Raw genomic sequence first — 26,761 nt, forward strand, 5'->3', positions numbered from 1 at the left:
TTTTGATGGTGATCCAGTTAAGGAGTGTAGCTTTAAACACAAGCTCCACAAACCCCGCTGGCTTGCCAATTTCAACATGCCATCACCCTGCTTCCACCATTCCTGAAGAGGGTGGCTCTAAGCATCATAATCACAAGCTCCAACCCTGTTAGTGGAGGGCATTCCAACCCCAGAAGTAACTCTTCTTATCAACAGTATGCAAGAATTTGCTATGTGTTGTCTTAAGAATTCAACATTCTCTGTGTTGGTCTTGCCAAACCCCATGGTCACATCTCTGAGAATTAGAAGTTACGTCATGTAGGTCTGATATCTGATTGCAGGTTAACTTAACTCAGGTTTTGAATCCAAACAACTCAGATGCTTATAAAAGGGTTTAAGATTCAAAGCTCTTTCTCTTATTTGTTCCTGACCTGCTGTGGTGAGATACTATTTATTTCCTTCTTTCAAATCAAATCAAATCTTATTTGTCACATGCACTGAATACAACAGGTATACCTTACCATGAAATGCTTACTTACAAGCCCTTAACCAACAATGCAGTTCAAGAAAAAGAGTTATGAATATATTTGATAAATAAAAAGTAACACAATAAAATAACAATAATGAGGCTATATACAGGGGGTACCGGTACCGAGTCAATGTGTGGTTGTACAGGTTAGTTGAGGTAATTTGTACATGTAGATAGGGGTAAAATTACTATGCATAGATAATAAACAGCGAGTAGCAGCAGTGTAAATAGTACGGTGGCCATTTGATTAATTGTTCAGCAGTCTTATGGCTTGGGGATAGAAGCTATTAAGGAACCTTTTGGACCTAGACTTGGCGCTCTGGTACCGCTTGCCGTGCGGTCGCAGAGAGAACAGTCTATGACTTGGGTGACTGGAGACTTTGACAATTTCTTGGGCCTTCCTCTCTCCACCCCATGGACTTTCTCCCTGACCATGCTTAAAATAATGCCTTGTAATGCTTGTTAATGCCTTGTAACTTAAGCTTTATGCCTTGTATGTCATTCCATTAGTTTTACAAAGTAATGAAATACACTTATATTTAGAATCCATTCTCAGACATTTCTTAATTGCCTATTACTGTTACTCAACCGTAGTCTCTTGCATATTGCTAATTATCTTTATGTCAGATAAACATTTTAATAGGATAATTGCTTAGTCTTATTTTGAGTCACATGTGATATATTTAGAATATACACATATCAAAAATGATTGCCCACTACACTGGCTTACCAACTTCAACAGATACTGTTGTGGGAATCTTCCTCTCCCTTGTTATAGACCTTTGTTTCCTCATATCYCTCAGAACATTAATGTCTTTAAAGACTAACAGAAAATTGTGGCTTTGTGCTAGGACCCCAAAATGCTGATCCAGCTTTAAATAGGGGTTCTAGCACCGGTCCGAGCATATTTTTACTAAACAGTATGTTGTAAATCATATGTAGTATGATTGGTGCACAGTGTGTAGTTTAAGTAAGCAGTAGGCACGACAGATTTCGAACATGGCCTCTGTAGTAGTCTAAAGACAGCTTGTGAATAGTCATTGCGTTCCAAAATGGCCACTCCACCTAGGGCTATAATGGCCATTTCTGCTTTGTCAAATTTAATGAAACTCAGCAGGATTGTAGAACCCACCAACAGGGTGTGGCAGGTAGCCTAGTGGTTAGAGCATTGGGCCAGTAACGGAAAGGTTGCTGGATTGAATCCCCAAACTGACAAGGTAAAAAATTATTGGTCGTTCTGCCCTGAGCAAGGCTGTTCCCCGGGTGCCGAAGATGTGAATGTCGATTATGGCATCTCTCTGATTCAGAGGGGTTGGGTTAAATGCGGAAGACACATTTCAGTTGAAGGCATCCCCCCTTAATGATGGACTGTTGTTTCTCTTTGCTTATTTGAGCTGTTCTTGCCATAATTGTCAGGACCCGGTGCGAGAAACAGTCACTAATAATCGTCAGAACCCAGAAGATGAGGCAGACACAGCAGTACTAGAGATGGTGGTTTAATTAAAGAACAAAATCTTCAGGCAAAGAAACTAAATCCACAATGTCCAAAAATAAAGCCAAGAGGCACAAAATGGAAATCCTCCAAAATACAAAAGAAACTCCACAAAGTGGTAAAAAACAGCAGGGAAAAACAAACCTCAAAAGACTACTCAAATAATACACAAGAACTAAACCAGAGAACCTCTGGAAAATCCAACAAGAGAAATATCTYTATAAAACAAGGCTTGGGCTGGGGCTGGGTGCTAACTTACAAACACTGAGCKAGGAACTGAGGAACACACAGGGTTTAAATACTAACAAGGGAATGACCTACAGGTGCAAACAATAATTAGAGCAAGAAAAACAAAAGGTACAAAAAAGGTGCAATGGGGACATCTAGTGACCAAAACCCGAACAGTCTTGGCCAAAACCTGACAATAATATGGCCTTGGTCTTTTACCAAATAGGGTTATCTTCTGTATACCACCCCTACCTTGTCACAACACAACTGATTGGCTCAAACGAATTATGAAGAAAATAAATCCCACAAATTAACTTTTACAAAGCACACCTGTTTAATGCATTCCAGGTGACTACCTCATGAAGCTGGTTGAGAGAATGCCAAGAGTGTGCAAAGCTGTCATCAAGGCAAACAGTGGCTACTTATAAAAATATATTTCACAAACTCAACTATTATTATGCTTATTCACCCCACTAACAGAAAATGCATTATTCAATAAGATAATATTGATAATTCCAAGGTGGCATCCTGTCGTTTTGAAAGATCACGAGAGAGGATACAAAACACTCAATGCACACTCAATGCACACAGTCACTAACCGCTAATCCTGCTCCCAGTCTGTTACGTGACTAGTGTGACAGAGGGTTGMGTACTGTGGCAGTATAAATACACATTTCCACTGTTAAATAATTGTATAATTATTATTTTATTTTATTTAATCTTTATTTAACTAGTCAAGTCAGTTAAGAACAAAGTATTATTTACAATGATGGCCTACCAAGTGATAATCCAATGATAACAAAGTATTTATTTTGAAAACTTTTGATGTTGTTTGAATGTTGAATAAATTTGTTAAATGTGAAAAGGTTTGTAACTGAGGATGCTGCAACACTCCTAAAGGTGACTGGTTTCATAAATGTYTTATGAATGCCTTAGTTATAGCCACTACAAGTAAAGTGTTAACAACATCTATGTATTTTATTATTTATTTCAAAATTGAGCTAACGTACAGATGTGCTGTAATGTTTTGTAACTGTGGTACCTTCTGACAGGTCTCAATGAACTCGTCAATGGTCACCACTCCATCTCGGTTTCTGTCCATTTTCTAAAGAAAGGAGAAAGGGAGGGAGGGGTAAGGGAGAGACAGAAAGGAAGGAAGTAAGGAGAGAGGAAGAGAGGAAGTTTAGTGGGTATCAAAAGCTTTTTTTTGGTGTGTGTATGAACKGTGTTTGCGTGTTTGTGTGTTTGTGCGCACAGTGCGGCACGCACCTGGAAGAACTTATCCACATGTTCAGAGGGTGCCTCGTCCCGTACACTGGGGTAGGTGTACCTGCCCATCATATCATAGATGGACTTCATAATAGCCAGCATCTCCTGAGAAAGAGAGTGAGAGTCAGTTTACCGTGATTTATCTAAAACTAGCCAATCATTTAGATATGCAATGTTTCTATAGTAGCCAATCACAGAGTACCTCTTTAGTGATGTATCCGTCCTTGTTGATGTCGTACAGGTTGAAGGCCCAGTTGAGTTTCTCTGTGACTGTCCCTCTCAGAAGAACAGACAGGCCGATCACAAAGTCCTCAAAACGAATAGAGCCGTTTCTGTCCATATCAAACGCATTGAACAGGAAATGTGCATAGGTGGTGGCGTCTGTACGATAGAAGGAGGGAGGGAATGAGAGAGGGGTGAGGAGACGAGGGAGAGGGAAGGGGAAGGGGGAGAGTGTTAGTGGTAGGAAGACATTCAAATAATCTGCAACCATAAGCTTTTCCTGGCATTCTTCATATAAATCTGTCAGAGTCGGGTGTACTATTATCATATTCCAGGCACATGGAAACAGAGAGTCAATGGAGATAAAGTAGCTCTCTCCTCTTACCTCCTTGGGGAAAGAACTGAGAATAGATGGTCTTGAACGTCTCTTCATCAACCAAACCACTGGGACACTCCTACCAGAGAGAGAGAGGGGGAGAGAGGGAGGGAGGGGTGTACAAGGAAAAGCCATGTGTCTATTACTTTTAAAGTACGTATACTCAAATCTACCCGATCACATTTATTCAACATTCTCATGTAAAACTCCAAACTGCCCAAAAATAGAGATCCAAGCTCAACCTCTAAGATGGCGCCGAAGAGGATGACTGACGTTCTACATGTTCCTAACCAATTGTGCTATTTTGTTAGTTTTTTTTGCGTTGTTTGTAACTTATTMTRTTTACTTATTTTGTACATAATGTTGCTGCTACTGTCTCTTATGACCGAAATTAACTTCTGGACATCAGAACAGCGATTACTCACCACAAACTGGAAAAAGCTTTTTCCTTTAACGAGTCCGACGAGAAGGATATACTGCTCTCCCGGGAGCAGGCCCAAATCCCCGTCATTTGCGTAAAAAAAAGATGGAGGAAAAGAGGATGCAGATTGGGCTGCCTTCTGAGAATCCGTAGGCGAGCGAATAAACTCACACTGCCTTTCGTTCTACTTGCTAACATACAATCATTGGAAAATAAAATTGATGACCTACCATTACGATTATCCTACCAACAGGAAATTAAGAACTGTAACATCTTATGTTTCACCGAGTCGTGGCTGAACAACGACACGGATAATATAGAGCTGGCAGAATTTTCCATCCACCGGCAGAACAGAGATGCTACGTCTGGTAAGACGAGGGGAGGGGGTGTGTGTCTTTTTGTCAATAACAGCTGGTGTGCGATGTCTAATATTAAAGAAGTCTCAAGGTATTGCTCGCCTGAGGTAGAGTACCTTATGATAAGCTGTAGACCACACTATCTACCAAGAGAGTTCCCATCTATATTATTTGTAGCCGTCTATTTACCACCACAGACCAATGCTGGCACTAAGACCGCACTCAACCAACTCTATAAGGCCATAAGCAAACAAGAAAATGCTCATCCAGAAGCAGTGCTCCTAGTGGCCGGGGACATTAATGCAGGCAAACTTAAATCAGTTTTACCAAATGTTTACCAGCATGTCACATGTGCAACCAGAGGATTCCTGCTTACAAGCAAAAACTAAAGTAGGAAGTACCAGTGACTCGCTCAATACGAAAGTGGTCAGATAACGTGGATGCTACGCTATAGGACTGTTTTGCTAGCATAGACTGGAATATGTTCCGGGATTCATGAAGTGCTTTGAAAGGATATTCTAGACCCACTCCAATTCGCATACTGCCCCAACAGATCCACAGATGACACAATCTCAATCGCACTCCACACTGCCCTTTCCCACTTGGACAAAGGGAACACCTATGTGAGAATGCTGTTCATTGACTTCAGATCAGTGTTCAACACCATAGTGCCCACAAAGCTCATCATTAAGCTAAGGACCCTGGGACTAAACACCTCTCTCTGCAACTGGATCCTGGACTTCCTGACGGGCCACCTCCAGGTGGTAAGGGTAGGCAACAACACATCTGCCATGCTGATCCTCAACACTTGGGCCCCTCGGGGGTGTGTACTTAGTCCCCTCCTGTACTCCCTGTTCACCCAAGACTGCGTGGCCAAAAACAACTCCAACACCATCATTAAGTTTGCTGACGACACAACAGTGGCAGGCCTGATCACCGACAATGAGACAGCCTATAGGGAGGAGGTCAGAGAACTGACAGTGTGGTGCCAGAACAACAACCTCTCCCTCAATGTGAGCAAGACAAAGGAGCTGATCGTGGACTACAGGAAAAGGTGGGCCGAACAGGCCCCCATTAACATCAACMGGGCTGTAGTAGAGRGGGTCGAGAGTTGTCCACATCACCAACAAACTATCATGGTCCAAACACACAAAGACAGTTGTGAAAAGGGCGCAACAAGGGGGGATTGGAGGGACGCCATGTGCGACTGACGTGTTTTCCATTTGCTCCCGTGGTATTCTTAAAGTTTATGTGAATTTTGCAGCAGAACCGTATTTATTTTCAAATATTAGTTTGGTGATCCCTTTCCGTAAAAACCAAGACTACTTTGCTTCCGAATGTCAGCATGTCGACGAAACATAAGGCCAAAAGCATGACTTTGAGAAAACCCGGCCTACAAGACCCACTCTCATCACCGCCCTCTCCTGAGTCTGAGGGCCTGGGGACTCACACTTTACCCGGGYGMGCGGCTTGGCCTGGCGGCGCTGAAATTAACATTCTCGAGGCCATCAGACTACTACGCTCTGAGATAGCTGAAATGAAAACGGAGGTGGTTGCTATGATTGAGGCCCGAATACAGGAGGTTTCTGATACTTTTAAAGCAGATCTAACCATCCTGCGGAACGAGACGGTGCCAGCAATCACATCACTCAAAACAACAACGGCGTCGCACACTACAACGATTGCAGCACTGGAGACCTCCGCTACAAATGTCTCCGACTTAACTACATCCCTGGAGGCTGACGTGAAACGCCTAGCTGCGGATTTGAAAAAGGTGAAGGAGAGCTGTGTGAGTTTAGAGGGATTCTCTCGCCGCAACAACCTGAGACTTGGTATCGGTCCCAGAGTCAGCGGAAATGCCCTCGCGCCACGGATTTCGTTTCTGGGCTGCTGAAGGATGTTCTTGCCTTAGATGAAAAGCCCCTGATTGGATCGTGCCCACCGGTCGCTGCGCCAAAGCCACCGGGATAGGAGAGGCCCCCGTGACATAATTCTTCGACGTGCAGACTTTTTCATGAGAAGATGGAGATTCTCCGACGAGCCCGCAATAACCACTCTGAGCTTTCAAGGACAGAGCTTCTCCATCTATCAGGACTGTCCCCACTGTTTCCAGGCAGGCGCAGCTTTCGGACAGGCCAAACAACTATTCGAATTGTTCAGTTCTTAATTGTGTCATTCTGTCTTTTTAGTTTTTTTTCTGTACTTTTTCAAACATCTACAACCGTACATTATTACTCTGCAGACAAGTATTCTGAGGTTTTTTGGGCGCTCATATGCTTTTCATTCTATGCTCTAATGGACCGGGTGTGTATAACGGGAATGCCCAGAGGGCCCGAATAATGGCGTCCAAGTACAGTTTCGTGGCACATCAAAGGGGTTCATAACCCGGTGAAGCGTAAGAAGGGTGTTGACACACTTAAAGGGTTTGCAATGCAAATGTTGCATTTCTACAAGAAGCTCAGCTTGAGGACTTGGTGACGCATTTTAGGATGCGTAGGGACTGGGTTGGCTTCAAGGTGTTTCCACTCTAACTTTCCATATGTAAAATCAAAGAGGTGCTGCCATTTTGGGTTGGATAAAGCTACTCCCTTTGTAGCTTCTGAGAAATATTGCTGATCCTAAGGGACGATACGTCATAGTAACCGGTAAACTGTTTTCTACCCCTCTTGTTTTGGCTAGTGTTTATGCTCCCAATTGGGATGACACAAGTTTAATTTCTTCCTTTTTGTCTGCTATACCCAATTTAGATTRTCATTTGTTGATTTTAGGGGGGGATTTCAACTGTAAAATGTCCCCAGTTCTTGACAAGTCCTCACGAACAACTACAGGCCCATCTAAATGTGCCCTACTTATTCAATCCTTTCTTCAGAAATATGCCATGTTTGAGGCCTGGCGTTTCCTACACCCTACAGATAGACAGTATTCCTTTTATTCTCATGTTCATCAAACATACTCCCGGATTGATTACTTCTTTTTGGACAAAAAACTTCTGCCTAACCTTCGGCAGTGTACTTACAAGAGTATTGTTATTTCTGACCATTCACCATTAGTGCTTGAACTAGAGTTTCCCCAGCGACCTCCTATGTGTTATCAATGGCGTCTRAACCCCATTTTACTCTCAGATAAGGAGTTTGTCAATTTCATTTCTTCTGAAATCACCTTATTCCTWGAAACTAATTCAACACTAGGTATGTCCTGCTCTACCATATGGGAGTCTCTCAAAGCATACCTACGTGGCCAAATTATTTCTTATACAGCCAACCAAAACAGAGTTCGCTCTCAGCGACMTCGGGACCTGAGCGAYTCCATAGCCACATTGGATGAGAAGTATGCTACGGWTCCTTCCTCTGATCTGCATAAAGAGCGCCAACTACTCCAATCTGAATTTGATGAGCTTTCTACCAGGCAAGCTGAACAGTTACTCTTGTGAGCTGGGTACAGAGTGTATGAACAAGGCGACAAGGCCAGTAAACTCCTTGCACATCAGATCCGTAAATCTGAGGCCTCACGTTTAATCCCACAAATAAGGACCCCGTCTGGTGCCACCACAGTTATACATAAAGAGATCAATGATCAATTCAAACAATTTTACTCTGCGCTATACACCCCTGAATCCCCTCAAGACCCTTTGCTGATTGATTCCRTCTTTAATGGCCTGAATATGCCTTCAATTGATACAGACWCCCATGACTGTCTAGAAGAAGAATTTACACCTGAGGAGATTGCAACAGCAGTGTCCGCAATGAAAAGTGGTAAATCACCGGGTCCGGARGGTTTTCCAACCGAATTTTACAGGACGTTTTCTGGTCTGCTTTGCCCATTCTTGTCTCGACTATTTGCAGAGTGCCTTYATACCTCAAAGCTACCGCCTASTCTTTATCAGGCTTCAATTTCATTACTATTAAAGAAAAACAAAGACCCCCTGGAATGTGGATCCTATCACCCAATCTCGCTTTTAAACTGTGATTACAAAATTCTAGCCAAGCTTTTAGCCATCCGTATGGAAGGCTCGCTGCACCAAGTAATACACTCTGACCAGACTGGCTTTGTGAGAAATAGGCATTTGTTTTTCAATATTAGGCGCCTTATGAATATACTGTACTCCCCAGCGCCGGGCGACCCGGAGGTGGTGGTCTCAATTGATGCGGGAAAAGCGTTTGACCGCGTTGAGTGGGATTACCTAACAGCTGCCCTTTATAGATTTGGCTTTGGCCCCAAATTCATTGCGTTGATAAAGATTCTTTATTTTTCCCCCATGGCTTCGGTACGGACTAACATCTTGTCCTCTGACTATTTCCCCTTGCACCGCGGATCCAGACAGGGTTGTCCACTCTCCCCCTTGTTGTTTGCTTTGGCAAACGAGCCTCTCGCCATTGCACTACGCTCTAATGATGCCATTCAAGGAATAATCAGGACGGGCTTAGAGCAGAAAGTCTCGCTATATGCGAACGACCTCCTTTTGTTTATCTCTAACCCTGATACCTCATTGCCACGCGCCTTATCTGTTCTTAAAAAGTTTGGATCAATCTCAGGGTACAAGCTGAATCTAGGCAAGAGTGAGCTTTTTCCTGTAAACAAGGCTGCTTTAAAGTGCTCTTTTACAAGTTCTCAGTTTAGGATTGTCCAGGATCAATTCACCTACTTGGGAGTTAAAGTGACAAGGAAATATTCAAATTTGTTTCAGGAAAACTTTGTTGCTCTAGCAGACAGTTTGAAACAATCTTTTACTTTTTGGAATTCGCTACCTCTTTCTCTTGTCGGAAGGATTAATGTCATTAAAATGAGTGTGTTGCCCAAATTTTTATATTTATTTCAATGTTTATCCTTTTTATTCCAAAATCTTTTTTTATTCACTGGATCAAACATTCATCGCATTTTATTGTGGATGGCACGGTACCACGGATTGGTAGAAACATTTACAGAGAAGCCTAAGTCATTGGGGGTTTAAGCTCTACCAAATTTTCAGAACATACTATTGGGCTGCAAATTTCAGAGCCCTTCTGTATGCTCAGACTGATCCTACTGGCCCTAGACCATCTGGTTCCAGATGGAACCTGAATCGTGTAAACCTGCTGCACTTTTCTTCTGTGTTGTGCTCGTCCTCTCCAAGTGTCCCATAGGCAAAATGGTGTGTAACCCAATGTAAAAGCAGATCTTTAAAATTTGGAATCAGTTCCCGTTTAGCTTTAGCCTCCGAGAGGCTTTTCTCTATCCAGGCCGCAATCATTCAAACATTTTATATTCCTCATCTTTGAATGATGGGCTTTTGGGCATCTGGCATCACTAGGCCTCTCCTCAACTAGCCCAAATTATTCTTTGATGATACATTTGCCTCTTTGCTCAGCTTACAGGAAAAGTTACCTCCCCCAAATCCCACTTTTCCGCTATCTCCAGACGAGGAACTTTGTCAGAGCTAAACACGCTGCATTTCCCCATAGGCCTGCGAATACAGCTTACTAGAAAGAGCATCTTGGAGCTGAACAAGCTTCCTAGCGGCGCATTTAGACTGTAATATGCAATCATCAACATGACTTACAGAACCCTTCTTGTGTGCTTTTAAAGACTCGATGGGGAAAGGATTTGGGTGGAGGAACTTGGGGAAGACACCTGGGAATCCTGTGCTGCACAGGTGCATTCGTCTCTTTTAGCACTAGACACAGCCTCATTCAATTCAAGGTGGTTAAACCACCGTTATCACTGGTCTGGGGCCAGACTTGGAAGAATATTCTCTGATTTTGATCCTACCTGTGTCAGATGTAAAATGGGAACGCAGCCACACTGTTGCATATGTTCTGGGCTGTCATAAACTTGTCAGGTTTTGGGAATTAAATATTTAAATGTTTCTCTGATATATATGACACTGTTAAGATCGTCTCCCTTACAGCCTTTTTGGAAGTACTGCCCATAGGTACTCCCCCTGTCAACGAATCCAGTCGGACACACTGTTTTGCTTCTACAACTATTTTACCTAGACGGCTAATACTACAGAACTGAAGATGCAGCTCCCCATCTTATAATATTGGGTTGAGAGATGTGTTGTTGGCTCTCTGAAACTGAAAAAATTAATTCAATTCAAAATTCACCGTGGGAACCCCAAACTGTTTAATGAGGCCTTGGGCTCCATTCCGTCTTATTTAAAACAGCAATCCTCTGAGGCATTCCCCTATTAAAACCAAAATAAGTCTGTATTTGACCCCACCTGTGACGTTAGGGTTGGATGAGCATTTCCATTAAGGTTGATGTGCTATTGATTGTGACCTGCGGAGCCTTGTTCATCTTGCCCCGGGCAGAACTAAAATGTAGCTAGTTTTTCACAGTTTATTTTTTATTTTCTAAATTTTGTTCACGCCTACATAAAATTATTATTATTCATTTTTTATTTTAAAGCATTGTAAACTTTTTATTTTTGGTCCAGTGGATGGTCGGTCTGTGGCCATGACTGTCTGTGAGTGGTTGCATTTCTCCACCCCATCCCTTGACTGTTTACAGGAACAATGGTGAGGTGTTTGCTCTGTCCCTGTACTATAGATTGCCCTTTAACCTTTGTAGCCTTCTGCTTGGTGTGTTTAACTTGTCTAAAGTATGCTATCTTTAAAGCTATTAAAAAATATATATATTATTTGTATTTTTTCTAGTTGAGTATATTATTTGTATTGCTTTGTGTTGTCTTGTGTGTGTGTAAAATTTGGCATGGGTCCCCAGATCTTCAAAAAGTTCTACAGCTACACCATCGAGAGCATCCTGCCCAGATCTTCAAAAAGTTCTACACCTACACCATCGAGAGCATCCTGACTGGTTGCATCACAGCCTGGTATGGCAACTGCTCAGCATCTGACCGTAAGGTGCTACAGAGGGTAGTGCGTATTGCCCAATACATCACTGGGCCAAGCTTCCTGCCATCCAGGACCTATATAACAGGCGGTGGTCAGAGGAAAGCCCGTAAAATTGTCAGAGACTCCAGTCACCCAAGTCATAGACTTGCGGTACCGGAGCACCAAGTCTAGGACCAAAAGGCTCCTTAACAGCTTTGACCCCAAAGCCATAAGACTGCTGAACAATTAATCAAATGGCCACCGGACTATTACATTGACCCCCCCCCCCATCCCGGGAATTTGTTTGGTACACTGCTGCTACTTGCTGTTTATTATCTATGCATAGTCACTTCACCCCTACCTACATGCACAAATTACCTCAACTAACCCGCACACTGACTCGGTAACGGTACCCCCTGTATATAGCCTTGTTATTGTTATGTTATTGTGTTACTTTTTATTATTATATATATATTTTTTTACTTTAGTCAGTTGGTAAATATTTTCTTAACTCTTCTTGAACTGCGCTGTTGGTTAAGGGCTTGTAAGTAAGTATTTCACGGTAAGGTCTACACTAATGTGACAAATAAAGTTTGATTTGATTTGCAGTCCCAGTCCCACAGCATCCCCACCCCATCCTCTCTGTTCCACTACGTACGTTCTTGAAGCCCCTGTATAGAGACTGGAGCTCCTTCTTGGTGAACTTGGTCTGAACCTGCAGCTGGTCCAAGCCTTCTGGCTGGTGACGAACCGTAGACAGCTCCAAATCAATCTCACTACTGTCCTGTAAGAGAGAGAGAGAGAGAGAGAGAGAGACGAGAGAGTCAGAGAGAGCAGACGAGAGAGAGAGGAGAAGAGAGAGAGAGAGAGCAAGAGAGAGAGGAAGAGAGAGAGAGAGAAGAGAGAGAGAGAGAGAGAGAGAGAGAGAAGAGAGAGGAGAGAAGAGAAGAGAAGAGCAGAGAGAGCAGAGAGAGAGAGAGAGAGAGAGCAGAGAGAGAGAAAGGAGAGAGAGAGAGAGAGAGAGAGAGAGTAGAGAGAGAGAAGAAGAGAGAGGAGAGAGAGAGAGAGAGAGAGAGAGAAGAGAGAAGAGAGAGAGAGAGAATGAGAGAAGGACGAGAGAGAGGAGAGGAGAGAGACAGAGAGAGAGCAGAGAGAAGAGAGAGAGAGAGAGAGAGAGGAGAGACAGAGAGAGGAGAGAGGAGAGAGAGGGGAGAGGAGGATGAATGCATGCAAGCAGAGAAATAGAGGGAGAGGGATGGTAGAGGATGAATGCGATGGCAAGCAGAGAAATGACGGAAGGGAGGGTAAGGATGATGCATGGCAAGCAGAAGAAATAGAGGGAGAGGGATGGGTTAGAGGATGAGTGAGTGTGCAAGCAGAGTAATAGAGGAGAGGGAGGGATAACACATGTAAGGCGTGAGATCAAGAAAGAGATAGAATAAAGTGAAAAAGAGCGAGATAAAAACAAAGCGAGGACTCAAAATGAGAGGGAGGTACCTTCTTTTAAATGTGATCTTTGCAAGAGAAACCCATTTATATGTTTCACTGATAGATTTGAGTGCAACAGGTGCCAGATTAGTAATAGTGAAAACATTAATCCAATTAAAGCCATGACTAAGAATGTTGACTATAAGGCTGTTTGAGGTGTATTAGTCTACTTGTTCAAACACAGTAAGAAGAAGCACTAAGAACTGGGAAAAAGAGAAGCAAGACATAGATCAAAAAGGAGGTGGAGTTTCTAAAAACCATACGTACATCTTTTAACACAACCAAGAGAGAGAGAGTGTGTGTGAGGAAAGTAAGAGATAGAGATGTAAAGACAGTAAATGGAGTAAGAGAGGTACAAGAGAGACGGTGAGAAAAAGGGAGGGAAAAACAGAGAACATGGTCAAGCAAGTCAGACATTGTGGAATACAAATACGGCTAGGGAGAAACAAAAGAGGAATAGACAGAATCTTCATAAACGCAGTTTGCTGCCTCCTCCTCCACCCTCCCTCCAACCGCTCTCCTTCCTCTCCCTCATCTTACCTCTCTCCCTCCACCCTCCCTCCAACTCTCTCCCTCCACCCTCCTCCAACCTTCTCACCTCCACCCTCCCCTTCCTCTACCTTACCTCTCTCCCTCCACCTCCTCCAACCGCTCTCCCTTCCTCTCCCACCATCTTACTCTCTCCCTCCCCCTCCCTTCTCTACCTTACCTCTCTCCCTCCACCCTCCTCCAACCCTCTCCCTTTCCTCTCCTCAATCTTACCTCTCCCCTCACACCTCTCCTCTAGCCTCCATCTACTCCTCCCCAACTTCTCCCTTCCTTCACCCCATCTTTACCTCTTCCTCCACCCTCCTGGCCAAAGCGCTCTCCCTTCCTCTACCTCACTTACCTCTCTCCCTTCCCTTTCCCTCCATTCTTACCTCTCTCCTCCCTACATCTCTCCAACTCCAACTGCGCTCTCCTCAACCTCTCTCTCCTTTCCTCTCCTCATCTTACCAGTCTTCTCTCCCGTCTCTCCCTCCACCCTCCCCCAACTTCTCTCCCTTTCTCTCCTCCATCTCTATCTCTCTTCTCTCCCTCCACATCCATCCTCCTCCAATCTCTCTCAACCTGCTCGCCCCCACCTCCCTCCAACCTCTCTCCTCTTCCTCTCCTCATCCTTATACCTCTTCCTCTCCCGCCAACCCTCCCTCCAACCTCTCTCCAGCTCTCTCCCCTCCAACCCCTCTCTTCTTTCATCTTACCTCTCCCCTCCACCCTCCCTCTAACCTCTTTCTCCTCCATCTCCCCTCTCTCCCTCCACCCTCCTCCTTCCTCCCCGTCCAACCTCTCTTCCCCCATTCCTCTCCCTCCATTCTTTACCTCTCTCTCCTCTCGCCATTGCACCCTCCCTCGCAGCCTCATCTCCCGTCCCCTACCCTTCAGACACTTCCCTCCACCCTCCCTCCAATCCTCTCTCCCTGTCCTCTCCCACTCATGCTACTTATCCCTCCAACAACTCCCCCTTGCCTATTTCCCTCCATCTTAACTCTCATCTCCCTCCCTCACACCCTCCTCCAAACGTCTCCTCAACCTCTCGCCCTCCACCCTCCCCTCCAACCTCTTCCCTTCCTCTCCCTCCATCTTTAACCTCTCTCCTCCTGCCACCCTCCTCCAACCTCTCATCCAACCTCTCCCCAGCATCCAACTCTCTCTCATCTACCGTCTCTCCTCTCACCTCCTCCACTCTGAACCACCTCCCTCTTACCATCTCCCCCACCCTACGCCTTAACCTCTCTCCTCATTTATCTCTCCTCCATCCCCCCTCGCTACCTCTCTCTTCACTCTACATCTCTCCCTCCACCCCTCCCTCTACCTCTCTCCCTCATCTTTACCTCTCTCCCTCTCCTCTACGCCCTCCCCCCTCATCTTACCTCGCATCTTACCATTCTCCTCTTCTGCCCCTCCACTGCTCTTCCTTCTCTCCCTGCCAACCTCCTTCCTTCCTCTCCCGTCCATCTTACTCTTCTCTCCTCCGACCGTACCTCAAACATCTCTCCCTCCACCCTCCCTCCAACCTCTCTTCAAACTCTCTCCCTTTCTCTCCCTCCATCTTACCTCTCTCTCTCCCTCCATCCAACCTATCCCCTCTCTCTCTCCCTCAATCTCCCTCTCTCTCTTCCATCTACATCCAACCTCTCTCTCTCTCCCTATCGTTCTCTCTCTTTCCCTCCACCCCCCCTCTCTCACCGGTCTCTGTGATGTCGATGAGTCCCAGTAAGTGCATCAGTTTGAGGAACATTAATACAAGGCAGACGATCCCAACAGTCTGTAGCCCCTCCGACTCCCACCTGACACTCATCTCCCCTTCTTCCTCCGTCTTTCCGTCTTTTTGTTCCCCCAGCGTGAAAATTCTCTCTGTCCTCTCTCTCTCAGTTCTTTCTCCCTCCGTTCTCTCTTTCTCTCTATCAGTCTTTCAATAAAATACCATCTGTCTRTCAAACTAAAGACAGATATGGCTTTAGATCCTTGGGATGCTATAAAGTTCTTATAGAGTTCTACAGTTCTAGAGAGAATAGTTCCAACTGTGATGCAAAGAGATTTAAGTTGAAGCCATGAAAAGCGATTTGACCAGACTCATGCTCAATGATATTCAAAAGGACTGAAAACAGCCTCTCAAATAAAACTAAAAGTACAGGTAACAAGTAAAATCCTTCTTTCCATGACAAATCCCACGCTGTTTGTTTTCCCCAAAAATTATTCCAATTGTTTACTTATTGTCCRGTCCTTTAACTCCCAAGTCCTGGGACAGCCAGGTTAGAGGTTACTGATATCATCCCACTGAATCAAAACTCTGATGAACGAACAGACATGCATCACTTAACCGTGAGAATTTACTCTCTGCCATCCCTCCTTCTTTCCTTGGCTTCCCCTCCTCCTCTCATTCTCTTTATCCCATTAACCTGTGAACTCCTGTGAAAACTATCCACAGATACAGAAGGAACRTAACACATTTCTTTCAAATAATCGTGAAAAACCAACTATATTTAGGGACAGTTCCAGCGACAAAAGAAATCCCTRCGTACCCCCTGCGTACAAGACAAATCTGTAATAAGACGTCTGCATTCATTACGAAGATGTTTAACAAGGTATTTCCACAAAATTGATGCAGTGCTTGTCAGTATACCCATTTGCCTTTAAGGATTCAGTGTATATGGCTGCATACCAACAGTTTAAAGTGGCTTCCTCTCCTCATCTCCTTCATCTGCTCTGATCTGATAGAAAAAGACAGGTGGAAGCTGATACCCAATAGAAATACACCATATTGCTTATACCAAGCCTATGTTTTCAGATTAGTGTAGATGATGAAGAGGAGAAAAGGAAAAGAAGACGCTTTAGTTTACAGTAATGAGACCCAGCCCATTTGTCCTAAATCCCATGTCCCCAGCAGGCTCTGTGATCCAGTTCAAGTCTAATTGTTCTTGTCTCTCCAGAGTTCATTAACACAGCTCTCAGCAGGCAGAGGCTTCACACCGGACGATTCCCAAATGGCACCATATTCTCTATATCGTGCACTACTTTTGACAAGAGCCCTGTGGGCCCTAGTCAAAAGTAGTGCACTATATAGGGAATATGGTGCCATTTGGGACGTACCCATAGTCAGACACAGTCAGATAGAGCAGATACAGTAATTCACTGGACAATAGTTCCCTCGAGGCCTGTGACACTTGCCAAAAACCCATCTCTTTAATTCAAGGTCCTCATACTACTGTTTTTCAACTCCCATACACACAAGCACACACACACACACACACAAGCGCGCACACACACACACAAGCGCGCACACACACACACACAAGCGCGCACACACACACAAGCGCGCACACACACACAAGCGCGCACACACACACAGCCACACACACACACACACACAGCACACACACAACACATGCCAACACACCACACACACACACACAAGCACACACAACACGACCAAGCACACGACACACTCTACACAACACAAAACAGGCATCACACAACACTATCCCCATTCACACACTAATCGACACTGAGAGCACACCATTTCACGACTCACACAGTTCTGCATGGGGCAAGATAACAGCATATCAACACACACCAAATCACACAGTACAGAGTAGTGGTGCGTGGGTACACAATCACCAGGGAAGCACACACACACACACACAAGAGAGAAAGACAATCATGCAAATCCCTTAGGAGAGTAAAAAGGATGCACTCATCACTGTACACCTGTGAAGCACAGTTAGTAAAGCGCAAGTAGTTGCCTCGGCTAGAAAGCTTCCAAGACCTTTACGTTGTGAAATCAGGTCCGACTTGTCCAATTATATCATCCTTAATAAAGGTCCAAGCTCATCTCACTGAACCGACAGTGCCAACACCTGTTAGTTCATAATGCCACAGGGCACGCAAAATCAACAGCCCACACATATTCAGATTTATGCTTATGTGCTGCTTAGTTATGTGCATATTGTAATCCATATATTATGGCTATTATCTAATGTATTAATATGCATGGGCAGTACTTATGATATGAGGCTATGCGTATCATGATTATAGGCTTTATATTGTTATTCACTATTATACTAGGCTATGTAATATTATTCATAGGATATGGGGATCATAAATACTCGTGTCAAACCACCCACCAATCTTAACAAAGCCATAACTTATTGGGGGCAAGGATCGTAGGGACATACACTTGTGCATAGGACAACCAAAGCTCATTTCCAACACTTGTTAACAAGACAGATTATTATTCACTTACGTAGAATCATGTAATTCACAAGCTTCCAGTGGTCAGACGTTTACATGCAACTAAGTTACTTGCTTTACACACATCTGGAACATTCCAGAATAAGAAATGTTCACTGGCTCTGATAAGGCTAGATTGACATCAACTTCTGAAGGTGTCAAATGGAGGTGTACCTAGGGAGTATATGTCAAGGCCTACCTTCAAAACTCAGTGCCCTTTGTCATGAGAGAGCAAATTCTTGTGAGTAAGCTATAGAAGAGAGGAAAGTGACGATGGGAAAATAAAAATCAGCAAGAAACCTCAGGAAAAACATTGTAAACCTCCCCACAGTCTAAGATTATCCTTGGAAAGCAAATTTCTACAAACACCTGAAGGTGCCGCACGTCATCTGTACAAACAAATAGCTACCCGAGTAAAACACTATGGGAACCGGGCGTACGCAGTCCGTCAACCGCTCAGGAAGGAGACGCGTTTGCGGTCCCGCTAAGATGAACGTACTTGCGGTGCGAAAAAAAGTGCAAATCATACGCCAGAGAGCAACATCAAAAGACCTTGTGAAGCATGCCTGGAAAAAAGAAACAGGTTACAAAAAGTAGTCTTAAATCCACAGTAAGAATCGAGTCCTATATTCGACATAACCGCGAAAGCCGCTCAGCAAGCCCGAATCCACGGCCCAAACCGCCATGCTAATAGACCGACTAAGCTGGTTTGCAACTTGGCAGAATCAGGGAAATGTACTTTATATTGGAGAAAATAGTACCTCTGCTGATGAATCAAAAAATAGAACTATTTGGCCATAATGAGACCATCATTAGTTTTCGGAGGGAAAAAGGGCGTATGCGTGCAAGCCGAAGAGGAACACCACGACCAACCCGGCGAAGCACGGGGCAAGCAGCATCGTTTAGAGGGTGCTTGCTGAGCGGAGGGACAGGTCCTTCATAAAAAATAGAGTGGCAGTCATGAGAGGAAAATTATTGGATGTATGAAGAACACTCTCAAGTACATCAAGTCAGAAGGTAAAGCTTGTTGCAAATGGGAGTCTTCCAAATGGGACAATGACCGCCAAGACATCACTTCCAAAGTTTGGCACAAAAATGGCTTGAAAAGGACAGTCGAATAGTCCAAGTATTGGAGTGACCTCCAAATCCTTATATTCGAAAATGTGTGGGCTGGGCAAGAACTGGAAAACAGCGAGTAGCGGAGCAAGAAGGCCTAAGCAACACCTGACTCAGTTACAATACCGCTCGCAGGAGAAATGGGCCGAAAATTCACGCCAACTTTTGGTGGAAGGCTTTGTGGAGATACGGACTACCCGAAAACGTTGACCCAAGTTAATTAGCAATATAAAGGCAATGCCTACCCAAAAATCAATTGAGGTGTTAATATAAACGTTCTGGACACACCAACTGGGAATAGTGATGAAAGATAAATAAAAGCTCTGAAATATATCTATGTCTCTCTACGTTAATGGACCTGATATTGACATTCTTAAAATAAAAGTGTGATCCTTAACTGCACCTACGAAACAGGGAATATTTAACAGATTAAAATGTACAGGAATGGTGAAAAACTGAAGTTAAAATGTATTGTTCAAGGTGTATGTAACCTTTCTGACTTACAACTGTATACCATCAATGCCAGGTAAAAGACTGTAACAAAAAAGATACCCTGTTGCGCTCCACAACGGAACTGACCTACAGGTTCGCTAACAACGATTGTCCAAAAACTGACATATTGATGCACCTAGATAGACAAGAGAGGGAAGAAAAAGGAAGAGAGAAAAGATGAGAAAGAAAAATGCTGAAGACAGCTAGAAAAGTCTCTCGGACAATTATCATCGTGCCGCACCATGTCAGCGAGAAAGGAACCAATTAACGGTGGTGAACGTGGTACCTAGATCTGGGCTGGGTCCCTTTAGACATTTAGTCAGAACTAACTAGCCTTAGATATAGCCTTGGCGCAAAACAATGTTTTGGGACCGAATTGAACAGACCATCGGTGGTGTAGGGGAACAACATTTGAACACAGCGTTGTTGAATGCCAGAACCCTCGGTCTTTTTTGATTGTAGTCGAGAAAACCGTTCCAGCGATCTAAATGTTGACTACATCAGGTGTGGCCTTAGAGTGGTATTAGGTTTTAAACTAATCTTTTGAATTGCAGTCTGAAACTTTTCCGCCGCAAACTGCGTACAAAAAACCTATACGGTATTGATCTTAAACCTTCATGTGCTTTGATACAAGTAAATGGCCAACAAAAGGTTTACATCGGAAATTAATGCATGTACCATTTCTTTTTTAAACATAACGGGCATTCATTCAATTAAAAAACAGGTTTAGGTGTTAAATCAACCATAATATCTGCTGAACGTTCTGTGGTGATTCACAGGAACTAAGTCTCCTAAGGCTCGTCCTAGTTCATCATTTTTGTGCAGGCTTGTTACTCGCGCTCAGATAGAACCGTCCTTACTACACAAGTTGAGTTAATCAATTTCAAGTTTTAAATGTCACAGGAAGAACCAGGTAAGTGAAATGCCTTATTCGCAAACTATCAAAACGCCACAATGCAATAATCAAGTAAACAATGTAATCCACTATATATGAACCACACGAGAAATATAGAAAAATATAAAGAACACGAATAATAAATAACAGGGTAAGGGCTTGACTGACCCATTTAGTCCGATCTGGTCGACACATGATTTGCGCCTGTCTCAGGGCTAACCCATGTCGGAGGCCATTGGATGGCACAGTCCATCACTCTAGTAGTACGTGATAACTGAAATGGTCATGGTGGTTATATTATATCGAATAGGTGCAGACAACAATAATCTACATGTTGTTAGGAACACCCTGTGCTGTTCTCTCCACGTCGAAGAACGGTCGCTGTCCATCGTTCTGAAACATCATTTCTTCAGTGCGACGTAAAATGGCAACCTCCCTATCGTTGCTATGTCCAGTGATAATCAAAAGTTAACTCAAAGCCGTACATGGATAGAGAACAATCGCGCGGAGGCACAGCGCAGAGACGCGGAACAGCCTTGCTTAGCCAAGGAAAATGCAGGAGAGTGGAAACCCCAACTTAATTAGCATAATCAAACTAAGCTAACTGTAAAAATGTGCCTGACCTTTATAAACAACTCCATAATATACCTCTACAGAAAAACGCTCCATGCTCTATTGCCTTGTGTGTGAGTCGTTTGTTAATAGCCTATCTGATCGCTATGCATCCAACCTCGGCGCAGGGTTCTTCGAAGAATGTCGAAATAAAGGCACCTTCACAGATCTCGCTTGTTTTTAATATTTGCTACGCTATGGAATAAAGGGCTACAATAATTCCCCGTTAGAAGCATGACTGGTACTTAACTTTATCAATGGATTAGTGTGTTTACACGTTCCAGAACCAAGTACACGTATCTTTTTGTAAATCTCCTGCAAACCTGATGTCTGTCACACATAATACCGCGCAGCTCTCGCCCTATACCGTGCCTTTTTTTCTCATCCTCCTCTATATTGTATTATTACAAACTATATTATGAAGTGTATAGCGATCCACATCTGTAAGAATATAGTAATCCGTTCATCATTATTAAGTTTATAATGTACTCTTTGATAAACACCATCGACTATAGGCCTAAAGAGCAGCATCCTGTTTATGGTCCTTAATACCCGAACTTCCTAGGGCTATATTTAAAGGAACATATTAGCCTAGCTGTATCTAATCAATCAACCAATCATTAATTAGTTCATAGCCAATCACACAGCATAGAGGACACATTCATGTTTTGAGAAGCAATGAACAGTTTCGTTTAAAATTAAATAACAAAGGGAGCTTGAATAATTGCCCGAAAAAATAAAAGCCGCAATCTCGCAAATGCATGCAACTCGTTTTTAGCGCTGTAAATAAAGCGCTTATATATCTATACTATTTTCCAATTAAAACCACACTCTCGGTACAAGCTTATTGTATTAGGCTGTTTACACTGTCCAAATAGTCAGAAAAAATAACAATATGTAAATGAACAGGAACGTGTTATGCACCAAACATGCTCACTGCAACTGCTTGCTCCTATACCCTCCTTACTCTGGATTCGATCCAGTAGTTTCCTACAATCTAAGTACAAATGTCTCCATAGATAATTGAACCGTCCGCCTCCCTCTGATCGAAGCCAGTAAACATTCGCGTCATTTCGATTTCTTTGTCACGTCGTTCGCATCCATGTTGCTGTCTACGTGTGTACTTGTGTTCCAATTATTAAGACCAATTTATTGGATGTATGAGTGATAGGACTGTAGACAGTGCCGCCCTATTTGGGACACATCGTACATGTTTCTACGTAAAGGAGAGCAAAAGGGTCGGGAAATAGGGCATTTTTACCTAAACAAATTCAGGGAAGTGTAGGCATACTGTTCAATAGAAAATACATGGCTGAATTACGTTGCACGCCTTTCAGCAACAGACATGCAAGTAATAAACACTCTGCGGGCCATGGTGCCTTTTCGCAAAACAGTAGAAGAAGAGCAACCAACGTAGCACCATTCACACAGCACTGCAATGCTCCATCTTTTTTTTAACACTCGTAGTGACCAGGCTCTGCCTGAGTTACTGTGTCGTCTTGAATATTTAATGCGAAACAGTGTTGCTTAAAGCATCAGACAAGAACCCAAGGTGCCTACATGCTACGTTGAGATTTGTAGTCAACACCCCAATAGGGTGTGTCTGTAAATATAATATTATACATTATATATATATTAATATATATAATATAAGTAAAAATATATACACTGCTGAGCTCAAAAAAACCAAAGGGAACGAACTAATACAATAACAAATCCCTTAGATCTCTGAATGAATGAAAATATTTCTATTAAATGAAAACTTTTTCTTACATAGTGGAATGGCTGACAACAGAAACACACACAAGGAATACAATGAAAATCAAAAACAACCCATAGGACCGTCTAGGTTGGAGTCACACCGTCGAAAATTAAAGTGGAAAAAACTCATCACTTACACAGGCTGATCCTAACTTTGAGTTGAATGTAGTCCTACACCAACAAGTCTCACAAAGAGAGGCTCATAGGAGGTGTGGCCTCACACGTGCTCTTAATGACCTCCCTACAGTGCCTGGGCGATGCCCTGATGATGGTGAGCGGATGGTCTTCGCTGAGGATCTCCTCCCAGACCTGGAACTCAAAGCCATCGCCAAAACTCCGGACAGGTCTGTTGGTGCAATCGTGGCGTTGGTGATGGACGCGACCAGACGAAATGTCCCAGAGCTTGCCTCAATGTTGGATCAGGTCGGGAACGGGCGGGCCAGTCCATATCATAGGGCAAGTCAATGCCTTCAACTCTTTGGCAGAACTGCTGACTTACAGCCAGCCGAACATGAAGTCGTCAGTGCATTGTCTGCCATAGGAAGGGAAACCAGGCCAAGCCGCACCAGCCATATGATCATGCGTCAAACAAGGGGGTCTGAGGATCTCATCGTCCGGTACCTTAATTCATGGCAGTTCAGCCACCTCCTGGCGATGACACCTGGAGGAGTTTGTGCGGCAACCAGCACCTCCAAAGACAATGTCACCCCACGACCATACTGACCACCTGCCAAACCGCGTCATGCCTGGAGGAGTGCAGGCAGCAGAACGCTTCTGCCAACGCGTCTTACCAGACTCCATGTCACGTCTTCACGGGTCTCAGTTGAAAACTCTGCTTTCATTAACTGAAGAGTCACAGGGGCGCCAGTTGGCGAATTTGCCAGTGGTATTGGTGCGTAGGGGTTCTTGCAATATCAGTTACATTATGACTGATTTAAGGTCATCTTGAGCCAACGGCTCTAATCCCCAGTAGCGACTTACAGCAATTGGTGCATTTCCCTTATGAATATCCCAGTGACCAACCAGCTTTACAATAGTGCATCTAACTCTTTTAAGGGGGAGGGGGGGGTTAGAAGGATTACTTTATCCTATCCTAGGTATTCCTTAAAGAGGTGGGGTTTCAGGTGTCTCTGGAAGGTGGTGATTGACTCCGCTGACCTGGCGTCGTGAGGGAGTTTGTTCCACCATTGGGGTGCCAGAGCAGCGAACAGTTTTGACTGGGCTGAGCGGGAAACTACTATAACTACTATTATGGCTATGTAACTATTATTATGGTTATGTAACTATGGATTATGGACATGTAACTATGTATTATGGCTATGCAACTATAATTATGGTTATGTAACTATGTATTATGGTTATGTAACTATGTATTATGGTTATGTAACTATGTATTATGGCTATGTAACTATAATTATGGCTATGTAACTATTATTATGGCTATGTAACCATGTATTATGGCTATGTAACTATAATTATGGTTATGTAACTATTATTATGGCTATGTAACTATGTATTATGGCTATGTAACTATAATTATGGCTATGTAACTATTATTATGGCTATGTAACTATGTATTATGGCTATGTAACTATAATTATGGCTATGTAACTATTATTATGGTTATGRAACTATGTATTATGGCTATATAACTATGTATTATGGCTATGCAACTATTATTATGGTAATGTAACTATGTATTATGGCTATATAACTATGTATTATGGCTATGCAACTATTATTATGGTAATGTAACTATGTATTTCTCTATGTATATGTCTGCTGGGACTGAGTATATGTCAGAGAGTCACTTAAAAGAGAGAAAGTGAGAGAAAAAGAGGAGAGGAAAAGCTATTATGGGACACTACTGAACAGTGGGGGAGGATTTTGGGGGCCATTGCTGGATGGCCAGTGTCCTTCAGGGTCTTGGCGAAGGACTGCAGGCTCCATATGTAGGCGGTCTCAGAGAAAGCCTGTTCAATACTGCATGTATAATTAATGCTAGGTAATGCTAGACCTGGGTGTGGGCCCTGCCTATCTGAAGATGTGAGAGAGGGAGATGGAAAGAGGGAGMAATAGGAAGGAGAAGGAGAGAGAGAAATGCACTGTGGAAGGACTGAGGGAGAGAGAGAGAGAGAGAGAGAGAGAGAGAGAGCTGTCTCTTATACACATCTAGATGTGTATAAGAGACAGGTGTGAGAGAGGGAGATGGAAAGAGGGAGTAATAGGAAGGAGAAGGAGAGAGAGAAATGCACTGTGGAAGGACTGAGGGAGAGAGAGAGAGAGAGAGAGAGAGAGAGAGAGAGAGAGAGAGAGAGAGAGAGAGAGAGAGAGAGATGCACTGCAGAAGAATTGAGAGCAAGAAGAGAGGACAGAAGTTTGAGTTCAGATGAAGGGATTTAGTGAGAGAAAAATATGCAATGATTCATGTATGAGCCACTCCTTCACAATCAACTATCCACAGGAACACCAAATGTGTCAAATACTACATCATTATTTACCTGATTCCTAGATAAGAATGTAAAAGGCACACATAGCTATTACCATTATAGTATAATGCTCTCTAATGCTTATGATGCCTGTGATAAGCACTTCAATGTGAGGTTGAAGGCTTTCAACTGTAATTGCTTTGGCACAGTGACCACAGGGCACTTTGACTGGCCTTTGGCCTAAAACTATTTATTCTTTAGGGAACAGTATATAATCAGATGGCTGATGTGATTCTTTACGACCCTGAATCTACACATTACCTTTAGTGTACACTTTACTTCAATGCCCACTAAAACATATATTTTCTCTTGAGAAAGATTTCCTAATAGATACCATAATGCCCTATCTCAGAATCCCCAGTGACAAGAGACATACTGCCCTACCCCAGCCTCAGAAGAGGGGAGCTTTATGTTTGGTTAGGTTTACACTCTTAGAAAAAAGGTGCTGTCTAGAACCAAAAAGGGTTATTTGGCTGTCCCCATAGGATAACCCTTTGAAGAACCCCTTTTACTTCCATGGGTTCCATGTAGAACACTTTCAACAGAGGGTTCTACGTGGAACCCAAAAGAGTTCTACCTGGAACAAAGAGGGTTCTACCTCTACCAAGAACCAAAAATGGTTCTCCTACTGTATGGAGACAGCCACAGAACCCTTTTGGAACCCCTTTTTTCTAAGACTGTAGAGTGTGTGACTTGTTTTTATACTCTCTTAGAATATATCCAATGCCAAGACATCACACACCAAATGCCCCATCCCAGATACTAGATACCCAGATATGATCCCGGAATATCTACTGTGTAACCCGTAGGTACCACATACCCACTTTGCCTCCCAAATACCAGATACAGATTTAACACCCTATCTCAGATAGCAGATAGTTAATGCTGAAACGTCGACCTAAATGCCATGTCCACCTTTTTGAACAAGGAATAAAAAGATACAGACCACCAGCATTTTGCCTCCCAGCCTTTTCACTGGGGGCTCTTACCTTCAAAGGAGGACATGGGCTCCAGGATGCCAAAGCCCTTGAGCACTGCCACAAACATTATCATGACCACGCCAATGGCAAACAGCTCCATACCCTGGATCTGGATCCCCATGGCTGGGAGAGGGCAAGGGGAGCCTGCTGAGGGCAAGCCCACACACAGAGGCCTGGCGTGAGAGACTCCAGCAGGTGCAAAGTTCGTGATAGGAATAGTCGCTGTTGTTGAACAACAGATGCTAAGCTATGCAGCAGTCAGTCAGTTAGGCTAGGTACTTTGAGGCTTGGCTAAGCGTGTCAGGTTGTACTAACATAAGGCACTGAGCAGCATGAGAGAATGGCCAACAAAATGGATATTAAATGTAAACGATTATGGAATGGAAAATATCCAAAAGTGGGTAGACACAGAAAAAAGCCCTCTTCAGATCTGATGCGTGGGAAAATAGAGGTTTAGTCAAAGGTCGCCTA

The 26,761-nt window shown here is 43.5% G+C and overlaps 1 protein-coding gene across 1 annotated transcript in view; it reads right to left on the reverse strand.

The window, feature by feature from the left end:
• The window catches only part of LOC111957418 (calsenilin), a 37,749-nt gene extending 11,338 nt beyond the window's left edge, over positions 1-26,411 (reverse strand). Inside the window, exons 1-7 of the mRNA XM_070436902.1 lie at positions 26,300-26,411; positions 24,690-24,859; positions 12,343-12,468; positions 4,105-4,174; positions 3,700-3,878; positions 3,498-3,602; positions 3,271-3,333 (exon numbers count right to left, since the gene is read on the reverse strand). Coding sequence (XP_070293003.1) covers positions 3,271-3,333; positions 3,498-3,602; positions 3,700-3,878; positions 4,105-4,174; positions 12,343-12,468; positions 24,690-24,859; positions 26,300-26,411 — 825 coding nt within the window. The remainder of the gene's footprint in view (positions 1-3,270; positions 3,334-3,497; positions 3,603-3,699; positions 3,879-4,104; positions 4,175-12,342; positions 12,469-24,689; positions 24,860-26,299) is intronic.
• Positions 26,412-26,761: the final 350 nt, after the last annotated feature.

This window comes from Salvelinus sp. IW2-2015, linkage group LG33 (genome assembly GCF_002910315.2).
Source record: "Salvelinus sp. IW2-2015 linkage group LG33, ASM291031v2, whole genome shotgun sequence".
NCBI lineage: Eukaryota > Metazoa > Chordata > Actinopteri > Salmoniformes > Salmonidae > Salvelinus > Salvelinus sp. IW2-2015.